The following is a 21,787-nucleotide window of genomic DNA, read 5'->3' on the forward strand; positions in this document are numbered from 1 at the left end:
TAGACATCGTACGATGCCAAATTGGTCACTATCGCCCAACCCAAGTTCTATATTGTATGAATGTGGGTAGTATGAATGGAACTCGGACGTACTACATCTGCTATTTTGATATGATCATGTGATCTACCCATGTCAGTTGCGTTGCTTCACTACCATTCATTAACTCTCTCGCAAAGCATCATGTTGTGGCGTAGCGTCTGTCGCATGCGCACTTCAGAATCTCGCTGGAAGTAGTAGCTCATCCAGGTACTTCTCGCATACGTAGAACTTCTATAAATTTGAACATAACTCTCGGCTCACACACTGCTTTTAGCATACTATATAGTATGAAAGTATGTGGTTTTGGACACAGCCCTGAACAGCGACAACTCTGAAGCAGAAACTCAAATACTATAGTAAGACTGAACCAGAAAGTTTCACAATGGTTATTTGTTGTTGTTATAGAGTTTATTCAGCCTTTCTGCAGCAATGAATGAGCCACACATATAGTTGACGTCAGAATTATTAGCCCCCCTGACTTATTAGCGCCCCTGTTTTTTTTCCCCCAAATTTCTGTTTAATAAAGGGAAGATTGTTTTAGCACATTTCTAAGCATAATAGTTTTAGAAACCTATTTCTAATAACTGATTTATTTTATCTTTGCCATGATGACAGTAAGTAATATTTTACTTAATATTTTTCAAGACACTTTTGTACAGTTTAAAGTGACATTTAAAGGCTTAACTAGGTTAATAAGGTGAACTAGGCAGGTTAGGGTAATCGTATAACGAAGGTTTGTTCTGTAGTTCTGTAGAAATTTAAAACTGCTTTTATTCTAGCCGAAATAAAACAAATAAGACTTCCTCTAGAAGAAAAAATATTATCAGACATACTGTGAAAATTTCCTTGCTCTGTTAAACATTATTTGGGAAATATTAAAAAAAGAAAAAAAAATCAAAAGGGGACTAATAATTCTGACTTTAACTGGAAATGCTGTTACTAATTTCACTGTCGTGCACCCACTTATAACAATTTTTGTACATTTACTTATGGCAAATATATCAGTATGCCCTCCATATAGCAAGTATTTAACATCCGTAAAAAGAGACTCGTCCTAGTTCTTTTCTTTAAGTCTACTACTTCTCGAGGTGTAGCTGAATTTTACAGAGATTTGAAACAGATCTTTTAATCCTAGTTTCTTTGTAAATCCTGTCTTGTAAGAACAATGATATGCATTAATAGCTAAACTATCAGTTGGCAGGGTTAACCAAACAGCTACGTCACAGTTTGGTTGGCCTCAAAATTTCGGAGATTGGGTCATAATTTAATTCAATAATATAAAAAAAGGACTTGATGTGTTTATACCACTCTAATATGGCCGTGTAGACGCTATTCCTACACGCATTTATGTACAAACAGCTTCCAAAAGTTGATTTTGCATAAAAAAATTCCTAAGCAATTTAAACCAACCTCTAAACACTAGGGCTGTACTCATCAAGTTTTTTGTGGCTCCATCCAATCGGAGTCATTTATTATTGAGGATCTGCCAATGCAAAGTGTTGATCCGATACCGGTATTAGTATCCTAGTGCTATGTGTACTTTTGACTGCATAAAGGTAAATGATCATATGCTGACAGCTGTACGATAATAAGTTGAATCCCTTCTTTGCAGATTTATTATTGTTTTATTTAAGGTAGAACAATTAAGTTTCAGTTATTATAATAACAGTTCAGGGCAGCTAACTTGTGTAAGTATAATGTACTAAACATGAACATCAGCATCTCTGCCCGGTTCAGATTTAGACAGTATTGTAATTAAACTTGACCTCATTCCAATACTATAGTTGTGTCCCAAATGACTCGCTAAACACAGCGCACTTAAACACTCTGCATTTACACACTCAGTTATGTTTTGAGAAAGTTCATGAAGTACATGAATATATATCTGGGCTGCCAGTCGATTAAATTATTTAGTCCCACATTTTATTAGGCGGCCTTAGCTACTATGTATTTGCATCAGAAAATAAATACAATGTACTTGCTGTGTTCATAATGTATTGCAGAAGACTTCTGGTGCTCTTGAGAATACGGGTAGGGTTAGGGACAGGTTTGTTTGTATGGGTTGGTTTAAGGGTGGGTTAAGGTGTAAGGGATGGTCAACATTGTTATTCCAAATGTAATTACAGAAATGAATTACAGATGTAAATAATTGCATGTATTTAATCAATCAATCAATCAATCAATCAATCAATCAATCAATCAATCAATCAATCAATCAATCAATCAATCAATCAATTAATCAATCAATCAATCAGAAATACAATGTAAAAACATGTTTTTACACAATATGTAGATTTGTAACAAATTATTAATTTCAGTGCAAGTTACATATTAGTTGAGGCCACCTAATATAAAGTGGGACTAGGGCTGGGCTGATAAATGAAATATGAAATCGTGATCAAATTTATGTCAATAACAATGATAAAATGTTAACGTTTTTACTGTATATTGATCTAAGAACCAATCACAAAGCAGAAATGTCCAACAGTGGGAATCTAAAAGTGTGTTGATATTAGAAATGTACAAAATTTTCAAACACCGAAAATGTATCGGCCAAAAATATGTTAAGCCATTTAATAATTTTCACATTTTTGTGGTTTCAGTCATTGTTTGCTCTTAAATCTGGAAGCATTAACAACTTGGATTGAAATATATATTGTGATTGTTCAGTATGGAAAACAGTTATTGAGATTGCATTTTTGCCATATCGTCCAGCCCTAATTGGGAGCAAATATTTAATCGTGGTTTAATTAATCGCATGATAACTGGAGTTAACTCAATATTAATTACAACTTAATTGCACATTTAATCTGTTCCAAATGTACCTTAAATTAATATAGCATTGTATTTTGAAACTGCATAACAACAACATCAGGGACTTATAAGTACACACAATAAGTGTGCACACTTAAAATGAAAATTATTGACTGAAGCACTTGGCAGAAAACCGAATACCAATTACATTTATTCTAGTTTTTTTCCCCCCCCATATATATGTAGCTAATTTTGTCTAACTTTTCTTTCTTGTTGACAGAAACATTACAATAAGGTTTAGCCAGACCTAACGCATGAACTCAACGCAGAAGTATAAATTGGGCGTAATTGCATAGAATGACATACTCAAATGACTTTAAACTAGTTTAATTTGTGGTCTGTTTTGGAAGTGTTTTCACACCAGATGCAGCATTCTTAAAAAATAATCACCTCATTCGCGTAAATAGACGCGCTAACATTTTGAGTTTATTTGCTTCATTCGCGTGTTAAATTCGCTTCATTTATGTATGAAATTCACTTTACAATAGATGTGGATTTGCATCTTGAACAGGGCTTCTGTTATGGAATCATTTTTGTGCCAATAAGAATGAACGTAACTTTCTAAAACTGAACGTAACTTTCCAAGAAACGATCAAAAATATGCCACTGCAAAAAGAAGAAAAACACAATGAAAACAAAAATATGAACTCAGTCGCACGAATTTAACATGCTCTTCAAATATGCTTCATTCTTTGTTAATGATTTTCAAAGAATCGTTTTCGTGAATCATGGATTTTGAATGCGTTGCCACAGTTTTCGCTTACGCTTCGTAAATTTTCGTTTGCTGTTTTGGCACAAACTTCTCGTGGGGGCGGGCTTAACAGCGATCTACACTGATTGGCTAATGAGCTTTTGATGGACAGTTGCTCTCTGACCCGGAAGCACAGACGGTGACGTCAGTGGCGCGCATATCGGAAAGTTGTTGCGGTGTGCAATACGTCGTGCTTTATGTTAAGTATTAATGTTAGCATTTTACCTACGGTCGTCTCTTAGTTTCTAAAGATGACCTCCCGGGAGAGACACGGAGCGGTGCCATCATCTTCCACCTCAGCTTGTCCCTCAGGGCAGCTTGAAGTAAGTTCGTGTTGCTAAAGTAACTTTTATCAATAACAACAATAAAAGTTTTATTCATGTACAGTGTGCAAGTTATTTTGCGGGTTATTGTTGTTATTCACAAGTTTGCAGTGCACTGATGTTATGTCATGTAGTTTAATTGTTTTAATTTTAGGTAGATTGCTGTATTATACAGTTATACTTAAGGACGTGTCATTGTAGTGCAGGTATCAAACTGGTCTTTATATTCTACAGCAAGGCATTAATCTTGGTGCAGATGCTGCATCTGCAGCTGTACATAACATCCTTGAAATTCTTAACCAGTCGCTCGGGAAAACCAGCACAAGGCAGGGTCAGCACTCGGGACAGAGTCAAACAGTGGACCAAGAGATGGCCAGGTTTCAGTTTTGCAGTCATGACAATAACAAATAGCAACACTTTCTATTTATAATACATTTTAACACTATACATTGAACAGTGGTAGTAGTTAGGGGCTATTTTTGAGGTTTTGTTGTGTTCCCAATAAACATATCCATGTATTAAATATAATTCAATAACGTTAGTAATTTTTATTTTCAAATTATTGAAGGTCTTTCCCTGGATTTTTTAAGCGTGGTTCAAAAAGACGGCTACCCAGCTTTAGCAGACCAGCGAAGCTCAACAAACTATGGAAACCTTTTGTGTTTTCAGTGTTTCTTTTGAGTAAAAATACAGACATGGTCCCTTCATCAGCTGAAGAGGTGCAACTTTTGCAAGCTGGCTTGGGTAAACGGAATGTCACTATGCCTGATGACTTGACACATTCACAGGTGATGCATGTTTATACGCCATACGTTTATTAAACAGCTTTGCCTATTAGTTATAAACAACTGTATTAATAATTATTAACAATAATTATTTTCTAATCTGAAGTTGTCTGTGTATTTTAGGTCTCTAGCCTGTTCAGTGATGCATACCCAAAAATGAAGTCAGCATCTGGAGGCTGGCTTCTGTACAAAGCAACTGGTATGATCTGTGCAGTAACACAAAGGGACCTGTTTTACATTATCACACAGTGCAAATAGTTTTGTGAATTTCATTTGTTTATGTACATTTTAAAACATAAGAAGATAATTTTTAGAGTTATTATTGCATGAAAGTCTTGCTTTATTATTATTTTTATTGTCAGTTTATTTTAATATGTATTTTTTTTTTTTCATTTTGTAAACAATCTTAGAAGGAACTATAATAACAAAGTAGCACTTGCATTTTTATTTATTCAGGTGGACAGGGAAGACGAAGGTTAAATTTAGTTCCTCCGGAGTCTGAAGGATACAGTGGCAGCACAATTAGAAGTGCAACTGCAGGGGGAAAAACAATGTTGTATATTGTTCCTTTACAAGATGAGTTTGACCTGTCACCACTACCATCTGATGCCCAGGAGTTCTCTCAGATGCCTAAAGCTGAATGTAAGAAATGCTTCAAATCTATGCCACTACAGATTCTTGCTCTGCACATAAAGGAATGCAACACTGCTGAATATGAGACACTTACAGACTCAGAACCAGAGGTAAGATAAGTTGTTTAAATAAACCTAATGAGTATTCTGTAAGATTCATGTGGAAATATGTCAAATGTTTTGTCTATTTCTAGCTGTCCAATCTACCTCCTGATTCACCCGATTTATCTCCTGCTACTGAAGAAAAGGTAATCACCCAGTTGCTTGGGTTGACATTATTCTTACTTCTTTTAATGTGGATTTTACATCATTACATGCTTTTTAGTCAACAGAGGCAAAGTGTCCTGTTTGTCTGCAAAGTTTTCCTGTGATGGAGTTGGAGCTACATGCCAGTTTTTGTGGCGATTTAGATAGGTAATGGTAATGCTATGAACAGAATCAACAATGTAATCTTGTGGTGCATTATGTGATATGCTGCCTATGTCCTGTTAGTTAAAGATTATGAATGTTCCAAGTTATGTTTACAGTACATAGCAGTTGACATTTGTGGCATTGTGCATATTAGTTTCTTATTAAATCAAAAATGTTTGTTTTACATAACCACTGGTTTACATTTTCACTGGTAAATGATTGCATTCTCTCTTTAGTCCACTTAACTGTCCAAGCCCTGATGTAATGGAGCCACAAAAAGAAGAAATGTCATGGTAATTGTATGCAATATTTTAATTAATAAAGTACTTTTAAAAATAACTGGTATATCACAATGCTGTCTAAAACACTCTTATTTTTTTTTACAATTTGACAGTGAAGAGGATGTACTGCGATGGATAGCTGCACGTGTTGACACCACTAAAGAATTTAGTATCTGTGTGTCCAGAATGAACCTCTTAGAAAGAGGTATGTCACTGTGGAAGCGTCAAAAGCTCAGCTCCCCAATCAATACTTTAAAAGTTACATTCTTGGGAGAGGCTGGAGTTGACACAGGAGCTCTGCGTAAAGAATTTCTGACCGGTGAGGATTTTTGCATCTGATACCTTTGATCACAAAACATTTGCAATGTTAATTAATATGTTCTGGTCAGATTGTTTGGTGTCTTCATATTGGAATTTTGCTAATTTTTTAACTATAGAAATGATTAGTGGTATAGAGACTCGGCTTTTCGAAGGAGAGGATGGTAAAGGAAAAATGCCAAAGTACTCAATAAATGACCTTGACAATGGCCTATTTCGGTAAGTGTCATTAAAGAAAGTTAATAGAACATGGTTTGGATTAGACTTGCATGAGGAATTTGTAAATACAGGAAATTAAGTACTTCTTTTTTTCTGTAGATAAATATAAAGGTGTTTTTTTAACATTATCTTATCTGTTGTATTACACTCTCTAGTGCCATACAACACAAATAACAAAGCATAGAAATGGCTCCTACAATGAGTTGAAAATGTACTTGCTGACTGTTAAAGTTGTATTTCACAATTTTGTTGTTATTGTTATAGAGTTGCTGGGGAAATATTTGCCGTAAGTCTCGCGCAAGGTGGTCCAGCTCCACGATTTTTACAGGAATGGTGTTACAATTACCTTCTAAGTGGAAACCTTGAAAACATCACGGTGGATAATGTTAATGACATGGAATATTCACCACTGATTAAATTGGTATATCTGAAAACAATTTGTAATTCTGTAGTTTATTTCTGTTGCCATGTACCTTTTATAAATGTTTCAAGAAAATCTTCAATTCTGTCTAGATCGAGGAGACTTCAGACCTGTCGAAATACAGTGATCAAATAATGAGCTGTGGCTACACTGGCCCTATAAATGAGCAAAACAAGGAGAATATAAAGAGGTATCATGTTATGCATTCCTTAAGTCTATATTCTAAACAATGCAAGTTTAATAATGAGATTGTAAAACAATGTTTGTTTCTGTTCTATAAAGAGCAATTGCAATGCATGCCGCTGCTCGACGGACTCATATGCTTCAACAGCTCCGTGAGGGTCTGCAACTTTACCATCTAGTGGATATCATGGAGAAGAACAAAGAAGTTTGCCGTAGCCTCTTTGTTTTTGAAGGTGGCAATGATCAGGTGAGGTGCATAACTTTTGTAAAAAATGTTGAAGCAGTGGTTCTCATTTCAGGTCTTGGGGGCCCACTGTTCTGGGCTGCGTTTTCCAAAAGTATTGTAAGTTGATGTTAGAACCAATGTTACCAATGGAACTATGATCAACTTGTTTTTTTTTACGCACCTGATTCAGGTCATGAGCTTGTTATGAGACCACTCCGTGAACTAAACCAAGTGTGTCAGATGAAAGAAACATACAAAATGTGCAGTGGGTCTGCAGAACTGGAATTGAGAACCACTGTGTTAGAGAAAATATTTGAATGCTGCATACAGAATGCTCTTTAGATGATGTCTTTATTCCCCCTCTTAACTTACCTTATCATCTTTCTTGTTTTTCCAGGTGGACTCTCAATACATCGTATCACATCTTGACCCCAAAATGAGTGAGAGTGGCACTCTGAAGCACAGCAAAGAAATGCAAATCTTGAATAACTTCCAGGATTTTCTTATGGAACTCGAAGGTAAGTTTGTTGTTATTCCAAAACGTTTGAGAGGCAGATGCTTATTTTTAGAGCTTAAATAGACAATGTATGTTTACTGCCCTAGATGGAGATCCTGAGGATGAGGAGGCACTTTGTGTGTCAAAAGTAATGCAGTGGCTGACTGGTCAAGCACACGTGCACCTGCTTCTTTCAGAAAGACAAGCTTTTAAAATCACTGTTCTATTTGACCATACATGCATGGAACGTATGCCAGACCACAGAATTTGCTACCCTGTGGTCAGTGCATGCACCCAGACAATCACATTTCCCACTGCACATTCAACAAGTTTAAATGAATTTAAAGAGAACATGAAAATTGCAGTGCAACAGGGAGCTTACTTTTACAGGGTTTAAAACAGATTTGTTAATATACTCCTTTGTCCTTTTAATTGGACTTGGAGCTTTTGAAAAAAGAGAGAGACACTACACTTAATCATTTGTTTTATTTTCGAAAGAGTGGCTTATAAGATTTCAAAACATTGTTATGACGTAAGTTTTACATAAACATTACATGTGTATTCTTGTAAATTCAATTTCTGATGGAACTACATGTGTTTTTGTATGTTTTCCTTGTTAAAAGTGAATTGTTAAATAAAGCAGTCTTTGAATAATATCAAGTGACTGGACATAGAGCTCTCGGTTATTCAAAGATGATGTCAAGGGATCAATTAATCCCTGCAGAAGAGCAAGGCTCTGTTCAGATAAAGGGCATTGGATCTCTGGAACCACCACACCATCTTCTGGGTCAGTATCAGTTTGCTGTTGGCACAAATGCTCTAATGTCTGCAAAATCAAAGAAACATTAAGTAGGTGAAAAAGTTGCCAGCTCTTTTGAAATAATGTCAATGATTTTTTATGTTTAAATCTGGTTTTAAGATGTGTTTTTAATTTATACCCATCACAAGTGATAAAGTTAGGCAGATTTAGATTTATTTTAAGTCTGCTACCATGCTTCTGAAGCGCTTTTGTTGTAATAAAGACATTACGTTAAATACCGTAAGATCCACACAAAAATAATTTAAAATTAAAAAAAGAAATGAGGGTGATGAAATTAAGAATTTTAGAGATGAACAAAGAATACCTCTACATCTGGCTCAGTCACTGGTGTCTGCAACTTTCCAATGTACCAAAGCTGATTTGGTGAAAGATTTCTTTCGGTTCTGATAGGATGGTTGTTCCAGCTCCCAATGAAGCACTTCAGGTCAGATTTCAGCCGTGGAAGAATTGTGTAGTGCACACAAAAGAGGTGTAATTCATTTGATAAATCAAGCACTCCATCTTCTACCATTGCATGCAGGATTTCATAATATTTTGAAGTGACCGCTGACCAAACATCACACCACAGGCGCTCAATTCTTAAAAAAAAAAAAAGATTTTTGTTTAGTATGCTTACAAAACAGCAAACAGACTATGGTATAATGTAATGCCACACATTAACATGTCCGAAAAAATGTTATCAAGCTAGTGGTTGTTGGACCCCAACAAAAATAACATAAAATAGCACCTTTGATTGTGAACGCTTTTTCCGGCAATGAAGCTACCTCGACCAGTTCCTCGTACTGAGAACATGCAACGCGCAATGTCCACATTTTCAACTCCCTGGTCACCACGTACTCTGGAAAAGATTTAGGGAATATTCATTTAAAGTTAGGTTTCATTCAAAGAAATATTTGCAACTGGATATTAAAGTCATTAGCTTTGAAAATGTATAAACATAGGTCACTTTTTGTAAAAACAGAACACTGCAAGATTTAAAAACACCATAACTTACATTTGTGAAGTATTCAATATATTAAAATTCACTCAGTTCTTTGAATTTGCTTTGTGCAAATATAGTACCACACACTGATATCACACAACATGTAGTTAAGATGTTGACTCTAAAAAAGACTAAGATATTACATAAACGACACGTATTAACAGTGTTCTTACCTTGAAGGCCACCCATGTTTGTGAACACCCTCCAGGAAGAATAAGAAAGCAGTTGATGCCTTGTTATTTTCAGCAGCATCAAGGTATAGGATCTATAAAAAAGGGGGTTCAGGAGAAACATTTAAATATACATTTTAAAAAATTCACTTTAAACATACATTGTACAGACCAGTGTTGCAAGCAGTATCACATATCTATTTTGCCCAGTTTCTCAGACAAGCCTTGTCCCAGATTTCTCTCTTCTGCTGATCATTAATGAAGATATTTTTAAGAATGTTGCAAACCAAACAGTTGACAGCAGCCACTGATTTCCAGAGTAGCTCCTGTAGATCTGTAATTAAAGCTCCTAGATGTTGACTGATGATTTCATGCAGTAATCGCCAAAGTTCCAGTTCTTGCTAAGCAGTATCCAGGAGGTAATCCAAATGTAACATCAATGCCTACCATCAACTGTCTGTTTACCCAAAATATCTTCTTTTGCATTCAGCAGAAAAGAGAATCTTAGGGGCCATTTACATTATAACGATAACTATAAAAAATAACGTTTTGAAAATCTTTCATAATTCAGGAGAATAGCAGGGTTCACACCATAACTAAAACGATAATGATACAGAGAACAATATCTTTGGGATCACTTTCAAAATTTCTTCCAGCTGATGAATGATAAAACTATACTATCAGACATTTTTTTGCCAGGTAACATTTGACTATTGGTGATCGTGCTGCGGGTTTTATGTCTGAATTAAAGACTGTAGTGGTCAGAAAGCAGTGTGTTTTCTGTGAGATATTATATATGTAACACTTGACTTAAGCAAGCTGGCAAAATATATGCTTTACAGCTTGGACAATTGAGCATACCTTCAGCCAGCAGAGAGAGAGCATCCAGTCTTTGCTATCATATTTTGGAGAAAATACATTTGAAAATAAAACGAAAGCTTCAGCAGCAGGTCATCTATATTCATTTTAGTGACTGGGAACACTGCAACGCACAGGCTTAAAATAAACAATGTTACTGTTTTTGTTCACTGGTGTAGATGCATATAGAGTTAAAGTTACAGTTATCATTATAATTATTGTTAAAATGTGAACGGCCCATTACAGGTGTTTAGGTTTGGAACAAGTGGAGGCTACGTAAATTATTTTTGGGGAAATATCCCTTTAAGTTTCAAAACAGAACAAAGTCAAAGCTTGACAAACACTACCTTTCTTGAGAAACCATCAATCCCACCAAATATCACAATATTGAATCTAGAAAACAAAAATATAAACAAAAGACTATGCTGTTTGTTTGCAGTCATTTTGTTTAGGGTATTTCTGAAGGCATGTTTAATGTGTGTACATGTGTCATTGTATAAAGGAAAAGATGAGATTTTCTGTATATGTGTACGTGCAAGTGTGCTTACGTGATTAGCTTATGATTGGTGTCCACATGAACTAGGGACAATGGTGCAGGGACAGAGTAACTTCTGCGAGCTATAAAACCAAGCTGAACCATTCTGGCCAAAATTCCAGCTCCATCCACCCGTTGCATAGATGCCTTCATTCTGTTCCACTGTATCCGGTGCCCTCTAGCCAAAAGCTCCCCTTTCATTAGTCTGTAGCCAGCATGTGGCATTCTTATTTTTATTGATCTCACAACATGATCAAGTTCTTCATCTGATATGTTGGAATAGCAGTCTCTGACAGACAGGGCGTGTTCCTTCAATCTTCTGTTCATTGTTCTTCTGGAAACGCCACAAATCCGAGAAAGATGCTCTACAGGGAGGGCAGTATGAAGGAGTTCCTCAAGGTCCTCTCTTCTGATATCCAAACGGGGGCGCCCCACGTTTCCCCAAGTGCAGGTTACAATATCAGATGCAGTTGTTGAATTTTCTTCAGAACTTACATTTACATTAATTATGTTTATTAGCTCCTGTAGACCTGTAATTAAAGCTTCTGGGATGTTGAGATGATTTGATGCAGTAATGGCCAAATCCAGTTGCTGTTTAGCAGTATCCAGGAGGTACTCAAAGTCTAAAGTTTCATTCCGAGAAATCAAGTTAAACTTTGTCCGCATACGCTGTAAAATGTCTTCTTGCACTTGTTGCTGCAGGAATAAACATTACCAAGTAAGCATTAATGTGTAGTTAAAACATTTTTGAACAGCTCCTAGAACATTTAAGCCAAGGTAAGGACTAACAAACCAGTTTTACCATAATTAAGCTTTAGAATTTATATGCAATCATTCAGTGCCTACCTGGAAAAGTGACATTTGTCTTCGGTCCTGACCAAGTAGCATTAAAAGAAAAGAAGGCAATTAGGCAATATCTATTTATATTGACATCTAACGGTTATACACTGTATCTTGATATACATTACACATTTTTACACAATAAACCAAAAATGTATAACGTTTCTAAACACAACATTTAAACAATAAAAGTGTTTAAAAAGCCAGAACTGTTGCACACTGTACATGAATAAAACTTTTATTGTTGTTATTGATAAAAGTTACTTTAGCAACACGAACTTACTTCAAGCTGCCCTGAGGGACAAGCTGAGGTGGAAGATGATGGCACCGCTCCGTGTCTCTCCCGGGAGGTCATCTTTAGAAACTAAGAGACGACCGTAGGTAAAATGCTAACATTAATACTTAACATAAAGCACGACGTATTGCACACCGCAACAACTTTCCGATATGCGCGCCACTGACGTCACCGTCTGTGCTTCCGGGTCAGAGAGCAACTGTCCATCAAAAGCTCATTAGCCAATCAGTGTAGATCGCTGTTAAGCCCGCCCCCACGAGAAGTTTGTGCCAAAACAGCAAACGAAAATTTACGAAGCGTAAGCGAAAACTGTGGCAACGCATTCAAAATCCATGATTCACGAAAACGATTCTTTGAAAATCATTAACAAAGAATGAAGCATATTTGAAGAGCATGTTAAATTCGTGCGACTGAGTTCATATTTTTGTTTTCATTGTGTTTTTCTTCTTTTTGCAGTGGCATATTTTTGATCGTTTCTTGGAAAGTTACGTTCAGTTTTAGAAAGTTACGTTCATTCTTATTGGCACAAAAATGATTCCATATTCTGTCTGCCCGGTGACTAGCTTCGTTGCTACATAGATTTAATTGAGAGAATAGCTGTGTTTATGTGCTTTAGGAACCCTGAAAACTAGCGTAGATGCGTTTGGCGCCATGTCTGAGTCTACTGGATGCTTTCAGAGGTGCACCCAGCTCTGTGAAATCATCAACTCCTCCAGAAACTGGATGATGGAGGCTTTCTGCAGTGCTTTAGACTGAGTCGAGCCCAGTTTGATGAACGGTTGTCCGGAGTTGGCAAGAGTATTTCTCCTCAGGACACCAACAACTAAAGGCACTACGTCATAATCATAATAATTCATTGCTAGATGTTTATTTTTGAAGAATTATTCAGTGGCATGTTTTTGATGGCTGGTTGTCGCCACCTTTTGGTTAAACAATGTTATTGCCTACATTTTCTTTTCTTTTTTTTTTTTACTTCTGTGTTATTTGACTGTTTGTAAACTAAAGACTCTCTTGATTTTAGCCTTTTAAGGATTAATAAACATGCAAATCACTATAATTTATAAATTGTTGCGTGGTTGTTGATATCCCGATCTTTTAATGATTAATCGTGCAGCTTACACTGAATGTATTGATGCAGGCTAAACAAATAATGACATAAACCTTTAATAACCTAAGAAACCCACCACATCCCGAAAAACCTACCACATCGTCTTCTGTCATTATTATATTTTACAGGAAAGTCTAAATGCTTTCATACATGTGATTTAAATGACGCGAGAGGTGATCTCTTTGTGATAGTTACAAATTTAGGAATACATTCATTCATTTTCTTGTCGGCTTAGTCCCTTTATTAATCCAGGGTCGCCACAGCGGAATGAACTGCCAACTTATGCAGCAAGTTTTTATGCAGCGGATGCCGTTACAGACGCAACTCATCTCTTGGAAACATCCACACACACTCATTCACACACACACTCATACACTGCGGACAATTTAGCCTACCCAATTCACCTGTACCACATGTCTTTGGACTGTGGGGGAAACCGATGCACCCGGAGGAAACCCACATGAAAGGAAGTGAGAACCAAGCGGCAACCTCCCGCTCTCTCTCAGGAAGCCAATACGGAAGTAACTAAAACTGCAATTCATCCGAAATTCCGCTAGTCTTAGCCGCTCCTGGCTCCAAAACAGAGCAAATTTCAATTGAGCCCACTGTTAGAATGGCCAACTTTACAGCAGAAAAAAAGGTGTTTACAGCCTGGTACAAAAAAAGGTTTTGGTTAATACAGCTAATATTACCCTTCATGACAACTGTGAGGGGGGTGAATTTTTTTTATAACTCATCCTTTTCCTTTATATTAAGTTATATTAAGTTTGCATAATTAAGGGCGTGGTAACTTGAGTGACAGCTAGGTCTCGCTGGTCGCTGTTACGTCACCTCAGCTAAATCCTGCAGATTAGCCACTGAACTCGGCATATTTATCGTATTTCTGTGTTGTTTTATGTGGCTTTACACAGTCAACTGCCTTTTGGACTTGTTTCCTACAATTATTTGATGGAATGTCATGCTGAGTGCACTTAATTGTGCTCACAAACCGTTCACGTGGCCTCCGTTCCCCATGTGAGTAAATTTATATACTTATATACCATCTCTATACATGTATTTGTTTTATTTAAGATCATTTATCGTTTATATTTATATTTAGAGCTGTAATGCACTCCAGAATCTGTCAGATTGATTAGCTGTAGGCTCTAGAACAGTCATCTGAAGCGTTGTCATACAGTGTTATGCTGGATTTCATTAATAGTCTTACATTAACTAACACAGACTATATCTGAAGTGTTTGGATGTAATTCGCGTTTTCCTCCTGTTGAAAAACGTCATAAGAACAATGTTTAGTGGCTCAATGTATTACAACAGTGTTTTTAAAAGACTAAACACTTTATTGATATAGTGTACAACCAAGCACAAGTGGTCAGAATACAAACGAGTCACAAGTGATAAAGTATTAAGCGTTCTCTCAAAGTAAACCAGGTGTCTGAACCAGGTCCAACCTAAATGCAGCATGCATCTGTAGCTCCGCTCACTCTCCGCCTCTTTGCCCATGTTTGGTATCCCGCCGTCGGCGTGATGACGCGCGAACAAAATGGCGACGGTTGGCCGCGCCTACTTGTGGCTTCTTTTGCGCTCTTTAGAAACCTATGGGTGACGTCACGGATACTACGTCCATATATTTTACAGTCTATGGTGAGAACATGCAAACTCCACACAGAAACGGCAACTGAGCCGAGGTTCGAACCAGCGACCTTCTTGCTTTGAGGCGACAGCACTACCTACTGCCCCACTGCCTCGCCGAAATTAAGGAATAATCTACCAATAAAAAATGTATTAATCTGCAGGTCATGTGTGTTCCAAACCATGGTTGTGATCTGTATGAATCATGGATCGACCATGATCCGTTACACCCCTAACAAACAATATATATGGAATTCTCCTTGAGTAATGATCAGCCACTTGCTGTGGGCTTTGATTCAGCCTCTCTGATAGTGTTCAAAGGGACTGAAAATGCTAAGTTGTATCCCAGTAGCCCTCTGTCTCTCTTTCTCAAATAGTTGGTGCCTGTGTGCCAGGTGGTATTTTGGTTTTAGATCAGTTATTGATGTCGCCCGCATGGTTTGTATCACCCACGGGACCAGAACATGAGCAAAATTATCATTCATGACTTCATCCTACCATGGGAACCTATATGCCTGGAAATGTGTTCCTCACAAATCGTCACCTTAGAACTACAAGGTTCCATCTGACATTTTTGTCAAGATTTGGTTATTGACATATTCTTATTAAATGACAACTTATTTACATTATGGGATGTTTTTTTTCTATATGTTGTTTACATTTTAGGACTTTTTTATAAAAAAAAAACACTGTTACGCACATCCTGTTTGCTATGGAATACAAAAACTTTAAAGCTCAATATCTCAAAATCATTCAGAATGCAGATAGAACCTTATAATTCCAAGGTGTCGAAATGTTAATTCCTTTTTCGTTCTTTTTTTGAACATTGTTTATTGGGTTATAATGGTTAGCACTGTCGCCTCACAGCAAGAAGGTCGCTGGTCCGTGTCCCAACTGGACCAGTTGGTATTTCTGTGTGGAGTTTGCATGTGTTCGTGCGGGTTTCCCACACAGCCCAAAAACCTGTGCTGTAAGTGAATTGGATAAACTAAATTGGCTGTAGTGTATGAGTGTATGTGTGTGTGAATGTGAGGCCCCGTTTACACTAGTGCGTTTTAGTTTTAAAACGGCGTTTTAGATCAAAATTGATCCGCGTCCACACTAGCCTTTCAACTAGCGTTTCTGTACATATCTCCGTCCACACTACGCAACAAAAACATATATCACGTGACCATTCGCGCACTCTGGGCATGCGCGTTCTAGTATAAACAGAAAGCATGTGTCACTCTTGGCATTTGATTATTGTTAGTCAACAAACACCGGTTGAACAATGAACGCAACGGCAAAGAAAGCAAGAGAGGTATTTTTTGTGGGCAGACGACGAGGTTGAGTTGTTAATAAACGTAACAAATGAATAACTGCACAATGATGCCTAAAACAGACAAATTGCAAGCAACGCTCCCATTTCTGTATCCATGTTGTTGTTTACAGTGAAAGCTGGTCTGCTGTCTTCCGGTAGCCTTAAAGCCGTGTGTTATAGTCATGTGGTTGGGGCTTGACGAATAAGGGAAGGATACGCAATGACACAAAGCCCCAATCAGGTAGCGAATCTCAGCAGCCCCGCCTCCGTTTTCAGATGTCTCCGTTTTCCCTCATCAACACTGAGATGGAGCAGCAGCGATTTAGAATGAAAACGGCCTCTCCAGCGTTTCCAAAACGCTCTGTTTTCTGCGTTTGAAAACTCCGGCGTAGTGTGGACGAATGGCGTAGCTGTATCCAAACTTATGCATTTTCATACCCTAACCCTAACTAAAATGCATTAGTGTAAATGAGGCCTGAGAGTGTATGGGTGTTTCCCAGTATTGGGTTGCGGCTGGAAGGACATCGGCTGCGTAAAACTAATGCCAGAATAGTTGCCCGTTCAATCCACTGTGGCAACTGTTGATAAATAAGGGACTAAGCCGAAGGAAGATGAATGAATGAATGAATATAAAAAGATTTGAATTTAATTTGTCAAAATTAGTAGCGGCATTGTTTATTATTTTTTTATTTCAAAACCTCATATTTGCACAAATGATATCTCCCCAACAAAATATTGAATATCATGAATTCACATGTTTTTCCCCGTTTGTTGAAAGTGGTTTTCTCCAGTGGGATAATGATCGTGTCGCCCTCTGCACCTTGTCATAATGAATACTCTGCTCTGGAGTACATGTGAGCACCTAACGATATTATCCCTGATAAAAATACCCTCTAATCTGATAATGCCCCTGCTAGCGTTGACATCAGTGTGTCTTTTAAACCAGCATCTCCACATTTTCTGCTTTAGATCTCCATTTTTCTGCTGTGTGTTGACCTTTAGCTGATATCAGACATCAGCGGTGCTCATATGGTGATGCTCAGGCTTGCGCTCGGGGCTGCTATGACTTCTCTTCAACAGTGTGTTTGTGTGTTTGTTGTTGTTGTTGTTGTTCTGTTATCAGGGCATTTTTTGGAGTTGCAGGCAGAGTATTTTTGAGGAAATGCAGAAGAAGTTCTCGCAGGTAGTGTGTATGTGTGTGTGTGTGTGTTGCATGTGTGTGTGCTTAAAGCATGATGATTCATTTGACACTAACACTCAAATGAAGACGTCAGGGCAAAGAGGGAAGCTGAGGACAAGATGCTATTTTAGGCACATGAGAATTTGAGAATGTGTGTGAATAAATAAAAAAAAGATAAATAGAAAACTCTAAAAAAAAATTTCAAAAATCAAGAAGTCTGGTTCTTTTATATGCAAAATGCTGTATTTAAATTTGCACACTGGGTGCGCTGATCTCACCATACAGTATTAAAGATGTCAAAAAAAATGATAATAAGCAGGAAAAATGCATATTTTAAAAGAATAAATAAAATTATAATAAACATGTTCTTACATCTGCAATTAATTTGAACATGCTTGATCTTTCTCCCCTAGTATGTACAGTGTATTTGGGTAATAACTCAATAATAATTTATGTTAATATTTATATTTTTTATATAGAATATGATTTTGTTTCGTTAAAATGGTTTAATTAATTAGACACATGTAGGACTACAACTAACGATTATTTTAACAATCGAATGATCTGTCGATTATTTCTTCGATTAATCGATGAATTGGATAAAAACAAAACAAGAAAAGCATTCATTTCCAACCCTTTATTAAAAAATGCTCATCCGTGAGCTGTAATAATAATAATAATAATAATAATAATAATAAAAACATTAATAAAATAGTTTTGTCCTGTTTTTAATCCAAATATCTAAAAAAAAAAAAAAAATCAAGATACATACTAGACAGATGAAATAGCAAAAAATGATGTCTTGTTTTCTGAAATAAACCCACCTCAAAATAAGTGATTAGTGGCTTAAGACAAGCAAAAGTATTTGCAAATTATTTGCCAATGGGGTTAGAAAAATAATCTTAATAAGAAATAATCTCAAACAGAAGTTAAGCATCACTTATTTGTGTTATTAATTATTTTTTAGATATTTGGACTGATAATTAGACAAAATGACAGAAAGAAAGAAAAGAAAGAAAGAAAAGCAGCTTTGCAGTGCAGCTATACTTGACAACAAATGGAAAAATGAATGATCCAAAAAAAAAAAAAAAGGCGAGTAAATAAAAACATGTCTTAAGTCTTGCAAAGTGCAAAGTAACTTTACCACTGCTGCCTTACTACTGTGGTTAACCCTTTTGCTTGTGAGTTTTAAAGATTCTGGAACCAGGAGTCAGTTTTGTTAGGTGAACATTATTTTTGAACGTTCAGCCTTAATGTTTCACCAAATCATCTGGTGAAATTATATTCATATTGCGGCAAAATAAAATATCGCATTATTTATATATATATATATATATATATATATATAAAAGCATCATATTCAATGCATATTTTCAAATATATTAAAATTTTTATTTTAATAGCTTCCGAGAATCCAAAAAGAGCCACTTATTGATAAATAATGTTTTGATAGCTGTTTTAACATGAAGTTACGATTAAATTGCCTAGTTTCAATTATGAAATAGTTTAATAACATGCAGGAAATGTTCATGGGCCAATGACATGGCGCATTGAAATGGTCTTTATTGCTACATTTGTGGAAGATTAACATGATTTATTGTTACAGCATTATGAGGTATTAAAATGCTGTAATTAAAAACATATTTGCTTTTTTATTTATTTTAAAGGGAAATGTCCCCCAGATGTTTTCTTCATGGACAAATGTTTTAATTTTATTTATAATATTGTGTAAAAGAATGAATTTTTTTCAAGTTTCAACCACCTATGAAAAACAACTTAAGTAATCTTTTTTTCTTCAAAGTAAACATCTGCTTAGCAAAAACAGGAGCATGAGATTAGATCGATTTTATATGGTTAGAGATCATGCATCACACCACAGATTTTGTAGTCAATATATAAAATCACCACAGTCCGGGCTGTAAAAAGCAATAAAACATTAAAGGGCAATAAATGGTATTACAAAAACTATTTGTCTTTTTTAAAGTATATATAGGAAGCATTCATATTGTTTTTACAGTAAGCAAGTAAAATAAATACAAAAATAAAGTTACCTTAAAGGGATAGTTCAAAGTTTCTTTCCTCTGTTGAACACTAAAGAAAACAATTTAAAGAAAGGTGAAAACCAGTAAACTGACTTGAGTAGTAGGAAAAACAATAGCTTTGGAAGTCAATAGTTACAGGTTTCCAGCTTTCTTTAAAATGTCTTTTTTGTGTTTAACAGAAGAAAGAATACCTTAAAAGTTTGAAACAAGTAATTGATGACAAATATTTACATTTTTGGGTGAACTATCCCTTTAAGTAAAGCATTTTCTGTGTTTATCCCATCAAAAGAATACAAAGAAATGTTTTGCCTGCTTCGTTCTTAGAATCCTCGGTCAGCGGTAACATGATCAGTTCTTTAGCAGACACTCAGACAGTGTATAAAAAGACCATGGCTCTGCTTTGTAAACAACACCTGTGTTACGATCCCTGGAATAAATGTGCACAAGTCAACAGGGGCACATTGTATAATGGAAGAATCTTCCAAATGGGTTATTTTTTTTAAACACAAATTACTCAAAGTCATTTGTAAGCAATGGGGAGCCCAGCAACTAACAGAAACTAGCTGGAACTCTCCGCTTTAAACTTACAAAGAAAGGTGAGGAAAAAAGTGTAACGATTTGGGGAAAGCTGCGACAGAGAAACAGAGCGAGAGGATCCGCCTCCTTTCATTTTATAGCCTTTTTTTCCCCAGCTCAATCAATAAGTAACTAGAGAAAGCAAAGCAAAAAAGATAAAACAATATTGACCCTATTGACTCTAGACCTGGGTGTACATAAGACGCATGTAACAACTTGCAATTAATCAACACTACTACTTTCAGAGTCAACAATATGCCTTTGACTGCATAATGCAACCCTAAAAACCTAAACCATAACTTCAATTTTCTAAGCCAGACAACACAGGCTCATTGGAAATAAATGCTTCAGCCTATATTTTTGTAATAACATACATTTAACTGCAGATTCTAGGTAAAAAAAATAAGGTTACGGGGCAGTACGACGCCAGCTACTTTAGTTCCTTTTCACTATAATGATATTTACGGAGGCATATTTCTTTCTTTGTAGCTGCATGTCACCCTGTGTCGCTAGTGGGAGTTCCCACCATAAAGGCCCGTTCACGCCGGGACGCTTATTGCTAACATTTTCCGTCAATGTTTAGCACCTCGTGACTAAACAAAGGGCGGCAATGTGATCCTGCAAACCAACGCGCAAAATGCCAAGCAAAAAAGCGTCATTTTTGAAGAAACGCCTCATGCTTGTTTTTTTTTTTTGTTTTTTTGATGCACCACATCAAAACCTTCTCCACCAATCAGATTGCCACTTTTGTTTAAGTGCACGGAGCTGTTGAAGTTACAGTAAACAGCACTTGGAGGCGCTCAAGCGCAAAACTTTTAATGCGAACGCACATTGAAGAAGATGCCCAGAGGCGACATGAACGTGGAGCTGCTTATTGCACTGGTGAACAAAAATCATTTCTTCGCTGGAGCTGCTACTTGAACCATCCATGATTGTTCGAATTGCCAGTAACTTCAACAACAAGCGTGTCAACTTTCTGTCTTCTTCTTCTGTGTTACAAGCGGGTGTCAGAAGCTTAAAGTTGTTTAGCGCTATCTAACGTCAAGGAGTGATTTTGCGTTTTCTTCTGCTCGACGCCAGTTAAAATTGCTTTGGTTTGAATGCGGAAAAATGTCTCAAAATCCTGACGATACACACAAATGAAAAACCTTTTGATGTGTATGAGCCTTAAGCCTGATTTATACTTCTGCGTCAAGTGACCTGCGTAACCCACGGCGCATGCAACGCGCGTGGCTGTGCATTTATACTTCTGCGCGCTGTCTCTGTTGGTCTGCATTAACACTTCCGAAACGCTAGTTGGCAGTGACGTGTAAATGTTCCTCTGTGTCGAGTTTCTTCGCTGCTTTTTTGCTTTTCCTGAACACTTCCGGGATGTACAAGTGGCTCAAACTCACTCATTTTGAGGCAGCAACCGGCGGACGTGCAACAACTTTAACTATGAGGTAAACACAAAACAAAACTTTCCATCCGGAGCTCCTTCACGGGACTCCACACTTCTAAACAATCGCTACATTGGGTTCGCTCTCGGTCCCACCCCGACTCGTCAGCGCTAC

General features: G+C 36.7%; 2 protein-coding genes across 5 annotated transcripts in view; one reads left to right on the forward strand and one right to left on the reverse strand.

Moving 5' to 3' along the window:
• usp47 (ubiquitin specific peptidase 47) overlaps nucleotides 1-21,787 on the forward strand; it is a 74,067-nt gene that overhangs the window by 12,803 nt on the left and 39,477 nt on the right. Inside the window, exons 2-16 of one of the 3 annotated variants that reach the window (XM_073906018.1) lie at nucleotides 3,847-3,927; nucleotides 4,162-4,304; nucleotides 4,496-4,715; nucleotides 4,836-4,911; nucleotides 5,169-5,455; nucleotides 5,539-5,592; nucleotides 5,670-5,758; nucleotides 5,992-6,048; nucleotides 6,150-6,355; nucleotides 6,474-6,573; nucleotides 6,838-6,994; nucleotides 7,087-7,184; nucleotides 7,277-7,424; nucleotides 7,801-7,921; nucleotides 8,007-8,555. In XM_073906018.1, coding sequence (XP_073762119.1) covers nucleotides 3,847-3,927; nucleotides 4,162-4,304; nucleotides 4,496-4,715; nucleotides 4,836-4,911; nucleotides 5,169-5,455; nucleotides 5,539-5,592; nucleotides 5,670-5,758; nucleotides 5,992-6,048; nucleotides 6,150-6,355; nucleotides 6,474-6,573; nucleotides 6,838-6,994; nucleotides 7,087-7,184; nucleotides 7,277-7,424; nucleotides 7,801-7,921; nucleotides 8,007-8,296 — 2,127 coding nt within the window. In that variant the 3' untranslated portion in view covers nucleotides 8,297-8,555. 3 annotated transcript variants of the gene reach the window in all.
• On the reverse strand, nucleotides 8,369-12,572 carry LOC141375186 (uncharacterized). Of its 2 annotated transcripts, none has more exons than XM_073907467.1 (8): nucleotides 12,388-12,572; nucleotides 12,111-12,137; nucleotides 11,278-11,960; nucleotides 11,077-11,122; nucleotides 9,875-9,966; nucleotides 9,447-9,557; nucleotides 9,024-9,137; nucleotides 8,369-8,725 (listed from the first exon to the last, which is right to left on the reverse strand). In XM_073907467.1, exons 1-7 carry the CDS (start codon nucleotides 12,457-12,459, stop codon nucleotides 9,041-9,043), a joined length of 1,128 nt encoding a protein of 375 aa, XP_073763568.1. In that variant the 5' UTR covers nucleotides 12,460-12,572; the 3' UTR covers nucleotides 8,369-8,725; nucleotides 9,024-9,040. The 2 variants fall into 2 exon arrangements, with proteins under 2 accessions (XP_073763568.1, XP_073763567.1); XM_073907466.1 differs by having other exon boundaries at nucleotides 9,024-9,297.

The sequence above is a fragment of the Danio rerio genome, chromosome 7 (genome assembly GCF_049306965.1).
Source record: "Danio rerio strain Tuebingen ecotype United States chromosome 7, GRCz12tu, whole genome shotgun sequence".
NCBI lineage: Eukaryota > Metazoa > Chordata > Actinopteri > Cypriniformes > Danionidae > Danio > Danio rerio.